We start from the raw sequence: 12,319 nt of genomic DNA, 5'->3' as shown, positions 1-12,319 counted from the left end.
GAGTGTCAGCTGTTTCAACTAATTCACTACGGTCAGTGCTTACCAAGGCTGAGCCTAACCTAAGTCAAGACTCTAGCAAGTCCTGTAACCAGCAGCTGCTCGGTCCTAAAGGATCTGCAGAGTCCAGGTGAACCCCTGAAGAAAGCCTGAGCCGTGAAAATCTGCGGTACACCGGTGCAAACTAAAGCTAACAAGGGGCAGCCCCTCCCTCTTCCAATCAAAACCAAAGACAAAAAATAGATAGCATAATTGTGGACCTTCTACACTACCGTGCTTTTGAAGACAGAGGTGTAAACGTCAGCTGGATATGAGTGGGGCTTCAGAGAACAAGACAAGGTCAAAGACACAGAAGTTAGGGGAACACAAAGAGCAAGTGAAACCAGAGTAGTAGCCCAACTCTTAGGAGGCCGCAACTCCTGTAGGGTGAGGCACAAAGAGGAAGCTGGAGAGAGACTGCCCACTGATTTGGAGCAAAGCAGCACTAGAAACCTTTCTTTCACTTCCCTACCACGGCGAAGACTCTTGTCGTTCCTTCCCTCCCAAGCCAGTCCACAGCTCTTCAAATTATGCTTCCACTTATACACCGGTGCTTCTTCCACAACACACACAGCGAAGGATCCAAAAATCAATCACACTCAGATGTGGAGGACTTTCACACTTATGTTCTGGAAAAGCCCATGAAAGCTAAAAGGACTTCTCCAATTCCCCCACTGGGGCTCTCTGCTTAGTTCTTCATCCTCTCACAGAAATGGTCACCTCTTTAACCACCCCTGCAGAGCAGAGGCATCTCTGTGCTAAGTATTTGGATCTCGTAGGACTGCGGCTTGTCAACAGCAACTTTCGCATGAAGAGCCGCGCATCGAAACCCTGAGTGCAACTGTGCCGCTGATAACGAGCTGTGAGATGGGCTCGAACTCAGAGCATTGAGCAGAAATGCTAGGCAAGCACTGCCCTCCTGGGTGACATCACCACCCTACACTGTTTATTTTATTTTTTTTTATTTTTTATTTTTTTTGGTTTTTGGACAGGGTTTCTCTGTAGCTTTGGAGCCTGTCCTGGAACTAGCTCTTGTAGACCAGGAGGGCCTCAAACTCAGAGATCCGCCTGCCTCTACCTCCCGAGTGCTGGGATTAAAGATGTGCGCCACCACCGCCAGCTTGCTACACTGTTTATTGAGTAGGAATAAATAGGTCTTAGAAGAATGCAGTGACTTGTCATGAGCATGAAGTGATGAACAGAAGCCTTGTGGATATCTGAAAGAAGGGCATTTCTGTTTGTCTGGCAGTTCATGATATTTGTTGTTTAACCTAACCCAACTATTTAGACATGGATGTTCAAGACCAACAAATAGTTTCATAGTTTAAGGACATAGGGTTTTTTTTTTTAATTAAGCCATTTGGTTCTATGTTTAGACCATAAATGTACTAAATATCGATTAGGTAACAATTTTCTGAAGGGCAAAAAGTACATACATAACAGAAACTTGGCTTTTTAAGGTATTCTGTAGGTCACAAAAAGTGATTTCAGGAACTGTTATGAATTGCATAATTTAGGAAAGTTATGAGTCACATGAGCTTAGTCATGATATCATAGTGAAGTTGCAGCTGGGGTGGATAAGTCTCACTTTGATTTCAAAACTGTTTCTCCTTTGTGTTACTTTGAATAATAAAAGAGGATGGAGTGGGTGGAAGAAGTAGGTCACAGATTTTTTATGTCTGAAACATTTTGAAATTTACCTCGGGTTTATCAGCACACCACACATACATACACACACACACACACACACACACACACACACAGAGTACTTGCCAACAGCACGTCTTAACGCACTCCATGTGGCTTTAAATGTGCCGGCTTAGGTCCCTGAATGTGTCTCCTTACCCCAAGTCACCATCTTTCAAAGGTGGATATCATTTACTTTGCATCTCAATACCAGGCATAATTGCTGGCAGCCCCAATGTGAGTTCTTCAAATTTTAGATCAAGAGATTATAGCTATGGGTTTGGGGTTTTGTTTTTCTGACATGTGCTATACTTTGCTATTAGAATTTGAAAGAGAGGAAGAGAGAAAGAGAGAGAGAAGGGGGGGTAGGCAATCCAAGCATTCTGAAGGCAGAGGCAGACTTGTGTTCAGGGCCAGCCTGGTCTGCATAGCAAATTGCAAGTTCCAGGGCAGCCAGGGCTATCTAGTGAGACTCCATCGTAAAAATAAACAAGAATTTAAAAGTCCTATGATCTGCAAATGTTGCTGAGAATAGATCTAGGAACAATGTAGTTTTTCCTCTACACTGTGACTCCCTAGGATTGCTTCATGCTTTTCTTTGCACCTGCGGACAGGAGAATGGTAACAAACCCTGTAAGGATGGTGAAAAATCATCTCACTGTCTCAAATACAAGTTTATTCTTAATAGCGTCCTTAAAATGAGCGTGCCCTTCCAGGCTCTATCATTCTGAAAAGTTTTCCTTCCGCTTTTATCAGCTTAGATTTCAGTACTTCCTAGCTAGCACCTTGACTTTCTTTCATCTTGTCACTTTTAATTCATTTTAAAATGCTAACACACGCCAGAAAGTTATTTGGATTAAAAAATAAATAAATACATTCAATGTCTGCGCCAGTCAATTACAACCTCTGTTCAGAGAATAAGACACAAACACAAGGGAAAAAAACTGACAAGCTTGGGAGTGGTGGTCAAGGTCTTTAACCCAGCACTCGGAGGCAGAAGCAACCAGTCTCGGAGTTCGAGGGCAGCCTGGTCTACACGTCAAGTTCCAAAAGAAGGAGTCCCAGTCTCAAAACAAACAAAGAAAACCCACAGGGTTTCAATTTGCATAATAAAATACTATAGTAACAAGACCTTAACCTCACACAACGGGGAATGCACTCATTCACACTTTGTTACGGTTGACTGAACTGTCGCATAGGGCAACATTTTGAAAACTAGAGTCCTATAGTACCGGTAAGTTCCCTATCACCAAACTTGACACCTCTAACGCATGTCCATCCTCTCAATCCGATCTCTCTAGAAAATCTAAGTAGGAAACCTCTGGTCTCGAGGCTCAAAACGGTTTAAACAGGTCAGCCCTGGGAATCTGCTCAAAGCTGCAAGGAAAGCACGCACGGTGGCCAATCTAGAGTTGGACTGGGAAGTTTTAGCCTCGCTCTCTCCACCAACCACCTCTCCGACAAGCAAGTGGTCAGGGGGGATCTGGAATTCGAACTCCGAGACTCCAGACCCAGTCAGGAAAGGCAAATGACACTACTTCAGTCGCCGCCTTCCAACCAGATTACTGCTTAAGTGCCTCCGCCAGAAGAAATTCTAGTTAGCCTCTGAGAGCCAGCAAGTCGCTGTGGGGCTCTGATGCCGTCCTTTCTTCCAGGGTCTTGCTCTAGGCAGACACCCCTAACCCCTCAGAATCACTTATTAGCAAGCAAAGGACCTCGACCTCTCACCCTCCACGGGCAAACCATGCCCATGCCTGCACCTCTCCTCTAAACACATTCCAGAAATACAAAACGAGGAGACCTCGGTCCCTGTGAGAGACCCCGTCCAGGATGTCCTTCCTCGCTCAGAGGCAAGCCCGTGTCTTTCCTCTCACTGATCGCCGAGAGCCACACCCCCTTCCCACACTGGGACCTTGGGGACGCGCCGCTAGCGCCCCATACCCTGCCCCCAGCGCCCCCAGCGCCCCGAGCCCTCTGGGGCCAGCCTTCAAGTTTGCTCCCCCGACTCTTACCAAGTCGCGGGTGGGAGCCAGAGCCCGGGTCCGCAGGAGGTCGGGGCGCCAGGACGAGAGGCACCAAAGTGGTCAGGAAGAGGAGACGCTGCCTCATGTTCCCGTCCGCCACCTCTCTGGGTAACCTGCTCCTGAAGAGTGTTCGGGGAAACTGCTCACATTGGGAGGAGGAGGTGATCGTCCCAGCACTGCCCCGCAAACTTTTCCCTCCCGCGCCGCCTACAGGGAAGAACTAGAGCGAAGCTCCAGGCCCCGGAAGTGCAGGCGGCGCTCGCTGAGAGTAGCTCCAGCCCGCTTCCGGCCGCAGCCGCAGACCCCCGGGCTACCCACAGCCGGAAGAGGGGTACCGCAGAGCATTCTGGGAGGCGTGGCCCGCCCCGCCCCGGCGCGGGCTCGCCGCCATCTTGTCAGCTCTGTTCCTTCCTGGCCCCTCTGGGGCCTGACTGGCGCCATCCTGGCCCTCGGCTCCCGCCGTCCTGACTCGACCCAGCCCGGTCTCGCCTCTGTCCCCGGGTGACCGCGGGGAAGGAAGGTGGGAGCCGATGGACAGGCCGTCAGGCGCGTGCGGCCGCCTTCGTTCTGATTAGAATGGCGCTGGCGACAGGATGGAGGCGTGCAGCCCGCCACAGGGCCCTGGCGGGTCTGCTGTGCAGCTCAGCGTCTTGCTGCCGGAGCCCAGGCCTCCATTGTCACGTTCTCTCTCCCCTAACTCATGTAGCTTCCCTGCTCGATCCATCGAGTTTGGAGTAGTTGTGTTTTTGCAACCTTTTTTAAGTACTGTGCCGTGTGCTGTTTGTAATACTGAGTAGTAGTATTATTAGCGCCCTGATAAGATTTCAAGTTGTCCTTCAGAAAAAGATAAACTGTGATTTAAATGTGTTCGTTGTGGAATGTCCCAGTTAAAGTCTTGCGTCATTTTCAACAATTACTGAGTTTGTACAGTTTTTGGCATGTTAGCTAACGCTAGTCCCTACATTCTCCTAGATATGAAAGGCTTTCACCTAGACATACATGTTCATGGCATACTTCAAATCAAAATCAAAAAGCAAAAGTTCACCCCATAAATTAGATGTGAAGTTTTTTTTTTAATAGAAGTCTTAGGGTATTCCTTTTGAGTATTCAGGCTCCATATCCGCAAGTTTGTAACTTTAGTATACTGGATTATATTTTTGTGTCCCCTGCAATGCCCTGCCTAGAAAAGGCAATGAGCTATATTTAGTGAATGCTAGTTTGGTGGTTCTCAGCCTTGCTATGCTGTGACCCCCAACCAAAACATTTCGTTGCTACTTCATAACTAATTTTGCTACTATCATGATAGGTAATGTGAATATCTGATATGCAGAATAGCTAAGATGTGACCTGCAAAGGGGTCACAACCCATAGTCAGAGAACCACTCTGCTGGTTCTTTAAAAACTCCTGATCTACCTTATCCCCCAAGTTTTCGGGCTAAGTCAGCATAGCGGTCCTGACACGCACAGCTTGGTGTACTGGGCTGTGCCTGCCATCCCCGTGCTAGGAAGCAGACATAAAACAACAGCCAGAGCTGTGTGGAGAAACTTAAAGTCGAAAAACTGACAGTCCACATCTGGTCTTGAAGGGTTTATTGTGGGATTTGTTTTGGATTTAGCGGGAAGGAAAGGTGGTTTGGAGTCCTGTCTGGGATGGGCTTATTTTGTACCCCTGCCCAGGCATGTTCCTCCCTCAGCCTCACAAGTGCTCGGATGATAACGGCATGAGCCACTACACTTGGTTTCAAGATTTTATTCTTTTACTCTCAAAAGAACTTTTTAGAAATATGTTCCCACTAGGTAACATTTTCATTATAAGTATTAATTGGTTGCCCATTTGGAATTCCCGTCATAAATGTGTGCACACTTAACTGTCAGGTCATCCTTCTTTTGCTTGCTAGTAAAGGAAATAGCTCCAATTTTCACAGCACTGCTGGATCCTCCACCACACTCTCCAGTGGTCCCCTCCCCCCATTGTTGGTATGACTTACAACACACATGCAGTAGAAATATTAGCATGTCACTTCCAAAATTAGGTTTTTACATACTCTTCCATCTCATGGTCTCCCGTCTTTATTGTTACTGTTGCTTTAACAATCTTAGAGTCTTTTGGAGTGGTCTCAGAACTGATATCCTCCTGTCTCAGCCTCACTGGTGTCCTGGTACTACAGGTATGTGCCACTAAGAAAAGCCAGTATTCACGCTCTGAGAGCACACATGAAACACACAGAGGGATGGATAGGAACACAGGCCACCAGCCAAAGACCTCAAGTCTACAGAATTCTACAGCTGCAGCCAACTTTTGAGATCATTGCAGCCCCACCTGATCCTCAGAAACAAGATCAGAAATGTTTTCTGGGGTGGAGAGATGCTTCGCAGGAAAGAGCACCCACCTGGTGGCCCACAGCCATCTGTAACTTCAGTTCCAGGGACTCTCATGCCACCTTCTCACCACCAGACACCATGCACGTACGTGGTGCACACACACAATGCAGATAAGACACCCTTAAAAATAAATTTTAAAAAGATTTACTGTTTTATTATCCTACTTAGGAACAATTTGCTATACAGCCATTACCATGTTGTGTTGTGGCTTCATCTTAACATCTGAAATAGCTTCAAGATTTAATAAAGGAGGTTCTTAACCGTGAGAGCTTTTCATCCCAGCAGTCGAGAGGCAGAAAAAGGAGGATCCCTGAGTTCAAGGCAGCCAGGGCTACACAGAAAAACCCTGACTCAAAAAAAAAAAAAATGAGCCGGGCGGTGGTGGCGCACGCCTTTAATCCCAGCACTCGGGAGGCAGAGGCAGGCGGATCTCTGTGAGTTCGAGACCAGCCTGGTCTACAAGAGCTAGTTCCAGGACAGGCTCCAAAGCCACAGAGAAACCCTGTCTCGAAAAACCAAAAAAAAAAAAAAAAAAAAAAAAAAAAAGAGAGAACAAGTAAAAGATTGCTTGAAATCTACTGATTCCACTCTATGAAATAAATTATTCAGGAATAGACTGCAAGTCAGTTTAAGTATTTGTGGTTGTTAGATACCACATCCTTGCTTCTGCAGTGTTATTTACCCCCAGAAGGAGAGCTGAAGATATAGCTTGGTGCTTGCCTAGCATACATGAAGCCCTGAATTTAAGCGCCATTGTTGGGGACTGCAGACCCTCAGATCCCAAACTTTCTATGACCCCTTGCCTGCCAGAGTAAACAACTTGTTTTCCTATGCTGCAGCTGCTCTGAACAGGAGACCCATCATAAGTTCCTGATAACAAGGAAGTGGTTTCTGGTGGGTTTGCAGCTGAAAAATCCCAAGAGCTAGGGTGTGGCTATTAGTCAAGGAAAGCATTATATAAGCTGCTTTGGAACACAATAAAATTGTCATTCTTGTTTCAAGGGTCACCCATGTCTCTATGTTTTTTAATCCCAAGACTCTTGCCCGATCACGGTTCCAGGTGGTGCAGGCACCACAAACCATCCCACTTTCACCAGGCCTGGTGGCAAAAGCCTATAGTTCCAGCATCTGGGAAGGGAAAGCAGGAAGAACAAGGTCATGCTTGGTGACAAGGGGAGTTTGAGGCCATCCTGGATAACCGGAGAACCAATCTCCAGGATAAAACCTAGTGAAATAGCTGGTATAACATTTGTGTACGTACACAGCGCATGCATGCGGAAGAGAACGGCAGTGCCCTGCATGGCTTCAGGAACTGACCTAAGGGACAGTGAGTGAATGAAATGACTGTAGCACCAATAATAAAAACCCAGACAGATATTGAGGATCAACCTGAAAACCAGAAAAACAAAGCAGCCAGCCACTAGAAGTCTTACTTCTACCAAGGCTGGGCCACTTCAGACGAAACCTCTCCTCTCATTTTATATCTCCCCCTGCTGAAATGCCTGTTCCCTTGGCAGCTCTGAGTAACTGGACCACATGAGAAACTAAACATAAGAGTATAAATGAAGAGAATAAATGGCAAGGAGCTTGGTTGAAATTACTTAAGGTCTAAAGTGACCAAGTCTTGACTTGAACTGATTGGCCGCACAAAACTAAGAAATCGGGGTCTGGAGAGATGGCTCAGAGTTCTTGAAGGAGTCGGGTTCCCAACACACCCACATGGCAGTTCACAACTCTAATTCCAGGTCCAGAGGATCTGATGCCCTCTACTGGTCTCCACGGGCACCAGGCACACATGGTGCTCAGACATACACAAAAACAGAGCACTCATACCCAGAAATCAGAAAGAAAAACAGAGCAGCATTAGTCTAAATGAACTGTGAAAGTCTGTTTTACAGCAGCCCAGGACACTAATCAATGCTGTGTTTCCCACATCTAGCCTGCTTATATGCATAGGCAGAAGAGCCATGTTACTATGATGCAAATATTTGGGCCATCAAAGCCATTCTGACAGGATGATGCCAAAAACAGCAGAAATTGTTTCTCACAACTTCTGAGGCTAAGGCTAAGTCTCTTGGGATTTAGTTGTCCTTCCACTAGTCCCATTTTTGCTTGAAGGAATACAATAAAATCTGTAAGTCAGTCCAGTTGTCACCAATTGTTGCCCAGCAATTTACTTTCTCTTGGCCCAAGGCTACTGTCAAGTAGCTGTTGTCTGTCCTTCCCCTTCTTCCATCCCATTCTGCCCATTGGCAGAATGCCTTTCATCTGTCTTAAGATGTGAGCTAACCACATGCAAAGACAGTAACAACAAGAAAAACAGGAAGTTTTAGGTAAAAGGCCCTGCAAAAATAGACCAGAATCTGGAAGTGGCTTTTACATCTATCAGATGTTAAATAGATGTTAATTTGGAGCCAAAGGAGTAGTGTTCCTCCCACTTTAATACTCAATAACTTGATTACAGTTTAAGTGCAGATCCCTGGCTACCGGCAGGCTAGACCATCCATTGTGTCAAGACCGATTTACCCCTAAGGACAGGATCAGGGAGCATCTGACGCTGTGGACTCCCTGATCAAAGAGGAACATTCACATCATAGCTGACATGGGACCTATCACCAGAACTGACCAAGATTTGCTCAGGAAGCATTTAGGGTCTAGATTAGGCAAGGCATTCAATGTGTATTCGGACTGTGCATGTGCCACAGAGAAAAGCCCAAATTCTGATCCTGGGTGATCCGTGCAGTATGGTGCTTACTTTAGACCTACTGGCCACGCTAGGAAACCAAAACATAGTCACCGTGGGTAGATACTACCATCTACTTACTGTCTTACCTAGGAATATAGGTCAGGCAAGTTCATTAAGGACTGGACCATTGGCTCATTACTTGAATATGGTGCAGTCCTTGGTATTTGGTCATTCTTTGATGGAGGATTCTCATTGGCTAATAAACAAACTGCCTTGGCTTTTTGATAGGGCAAGATTTAGATAGGTGGAGTAGACAGAACAGGAAAAAGGAAGTGAGGTAGATGGCTCAGACAATTGCCCCGCCTCTCCTCTCTGAGCCAGACTGCCGTGCCTCTCCTCAAAGACAGATGCCATGAAGCCAGCCGCCAGGTCAGACATGCTGAATCTTTCCCGGTAAGACACCACTCGTGGTGTTACACAGATTATTAGATATGGCTTAGTCAAGATGTGAGAAAGAGGATGAAAATGGGCCAGGCAGTGTTTAAATGAATATAGTTTGTAGATGGAAGCGGCGGGCTGTGTCCCGCTACCCGGCTAGCTTTACCCAAAATAATTACACGGAAACTGTATTCTTTTAAACACTGCCTGGCCCATTATCTGTAGCCTCTTATTGGTTAATTCTCACATCTTCCTTTAACCCATATTTAGTAATCTGGGTAGCACCACGAGGTGTGGCTTACCAGGAGAGATCTTAACCTGCGTCCATCTCGGAGAGGAGCAGCATGGAGACTCACTATGGCGAATGCCTGAAGCGTCTCCCCCACTCTGCTTCCTTTTTCCCACAATTCTGTTCTGTCTACTCCGCCTACCTAATTTTTTGTCTCTTAAAGGGCCAAGGCAGTATCTTTATTAATAATGAAAGTAACACATAGACACTCCTCTATCAATAGTTTGTGTGTTGTTATTTCGGGTGTAAAGCTAGCAGTGTGGGAGCCGGACGGGATGAAAAGCAGGCCTGCCTGCACCTCATCACTACAATTCTTTGACTTTTTTTTTTAGGGGGAAGGTTTTGAGACAGGGTTTCTCTGTGTAACAGTCCTAGTTGTTCTGGAACTAGTTCTTGTAGACCAGACTGGCCTCTACCTCCCTAGTGCTGGGATTAAAGGCATGTGCTACCACTGCCAGCCAATTTGTTGACATTTTAGAATATAAAAGAACAGCTGGAAGGTCATCTCTACCATCTCAGTGACAGGTCACTCAAGTCAAGCACTTAATGCAGAAGTCTACTGAGATCTATTTTGGGAGACATGAGAGAAGTCATGCTTTTATAGTCAAGAGCTCTTAGGTAGAGAAGTATATGCCCTTGAGATAGGCCTTGGGAGGGGGATGGCCTAAGTGAGGTATGAAATGTCACCTATCTTAAGGAAGACTAATCAATGTGCACCTCATTAAGATGCATATGTCAGGCTTTTAAGTTTTGCCCCCAAAGCAGTTAGTTGAACCACTCTTCCTCTAACTAAATGGAGCGTTTTCCATCCACTTCACAAAGGCAAGTGAGCTTCCTCAGAAGTCCAGCACAATTCATTTCCTCCTCCAGACTGTGCCCAGAGTTTATTATATTTTAACCAGAAATGGGAGGGAATGATGAAAACAGGCACTTAAGAAAGGCCCAGGGTTTACAGCCTACCTTTTTCTTGCCAACTTCCTATTTATAAACTGAAAAGAAAACCTGTCAGATAGGCTGGAGAAATGGCTCAGCAGTTAAGATCACTGGCTGCTCTTCCAGAGGACTTGTGTTCATCCCAACACCCACATCACTGCTAACAACTACATAAACTCCAGTCCCATAGGATCTGACACCCTCTTCTGGCCTGCATGTGCAAGGCATGCACATTGTGTACAGGTGTACACACAGACAAAATACCACCCCCACACAAATTTCTATTGCCTAGTTTTGAAGTCTCTGATGAAACTTGGCAGTCTACAAAGATGGTAAAATCAATCTTTTATCATCTAATTTAAGCAGTTTCTCAGATAGATTCTTATCAACATCTGCTCTTCAGATAGTATCTCATGGTATAACCCAGGCTGGAATCACTTTCATGATCTTTGCCTCCCAGCTGTAGGGATATAGGCATATGATAAAAGCTCATTTATCTATGAGCTTTTAGCTGGTACCCAATACATATAACTGTTTTGTTGTTTTAAAAAACAGGGTAGTCGGGGCTGGAGAGATAGCTCAGAGGTTAAGAGCATTGCCTGCTCTTCCAAAGGTCTTGAGTTCAATTCCCAGTCAACCACATGGTGGCTCACAACCATCTGTAATGGGGTCTGGTGCCCTCTTCTGGTCTGCGGTCATACACACAGACAGAATATTGTATATGTAATAAATAAATAAATATTTAAAATAAAAAAAAAAAACAGGGTAGTCTGTACCCCTGGCTGTCCTGGACCTCCTTACATATACCAGATTGGCTTCAAACCACCTACCTTTGCCTCCCAAGTGCTAGGACCATAAACATGTACCACATGCCCAGCTCAACATACATAGCTCTTAGATGAGAGCCTTGAACAGCATCTTATAGCTTAGGATGTTCAGGTAAGTGGTTACTACACATATTAGCTATATAGATATGGAGTTACGCTCTCCATGGAGACTATGTAGTATTTAACACATACATATATGTGTGTATAGACAGATATACAGATAAAAACTCATTAGTTGGGGGCAAGAGATGGCTCAGGAGTTAAGAGCACTGGCTGCTCTTCCGAAGGGTCAGGGTTCTGGTAGCACCCACATGGCTGCTCACAACTGTTTACAGTTCCAGGGAATCTGATACCTCACAAAAACATGAATGAGGGCAAGACACCAATGTACATAAAGCTACTTTTAAAAATCTAATTAATGGGGGAAGACTTGAAATTACTTCCATTACTACAATAGCTGCAACAGTGGATACCCCTCCCCACTTGAAATCAATAATCTGTGCAACTCAGTCTGAGCCTTCCAGGTAATGGTATTTACAGCTCTGTGCTAACAGATCAGGCAAGTAAACTCTTGACCAAAGAGAAACGAAGGCATTTCTTCTCTGGGTCTTGGTGTTTTCTAACTTAGCAACAGAAATTTCTCCTGGTTTTCCATCAGAGGACACTAATTAGAAGCAACATAACTGCTTAATAGTTTTTTAAGCCTTTCATTCCCAAGTTAGTCATTTTTGTGTGTCTGTGTCCTTGACAATGTAGGAGAATGGGTCTGCTTAGTATAGTAGACAATTTCACTTTATTAACCCTCCAATTTAGGCTGACCTGATATACCTTTGCATGCTAAGAAACCACTGAGCTTTACCACCAGCCCTTTTATTTTGAGCAGAATTTTCTTAAAAACAGGAGGGTCTCATGTAACCCAGGCTAGTCTTAGAACCTCCAAAGTACTGAGATTGTAGATGTGTGCCACCATACCTGGCTGAGAAAGGGTCTTCCTGTCTCTACTTGAGTAGCTAGCTGG

At 45.5% G+C, this 12,319-nt stretch overlaps 1 protein-coding gene across 1 annotated transcript in view; it reads right to left on the bottom strand.

The window, feature by feature from the left end:
- The window catches only part of Adam17 (ADAM metallopeptidase domain 17), a 45,913-nt gene extending 41,864 nt beyond the window's left edge, over positions 1-4,049 (bottom strand). Inside the window, exon 1 of the mRNA XM_038319986.2 lies at positions 3,735-4,049. Coding sequence (XP_038175914.1) covers positions 3,735-3,831 — 97 coding nt within the window. The 5' untranslated portion in view covers positions 3,832-4,049. The remainder of the gene's footprint in view (positions 1-3,734) is intronic.
- Positions 4,050-12,319: the final 8,270 nt, after the last annotated feature.

Source organism: Arvicola amphibius, chromosome 2, assembly GCF_903992535.2.
Source record: "Arvicola amphibius chromosome 2, mArvAmp1.2, whole genome shotgun sequence".
NCBI classification, from domain to species: Eukaryota; Metazoa; Chordata; class Mammalia; order Rodentia; family Cricetidae; genus Arvicola; species Arvicola amphibius.
The sequence above is the reverse complement of the archived record's forward strand: the minus strand, read 5'-3'. Positions and strand labels throughout refer to the sequence as shown.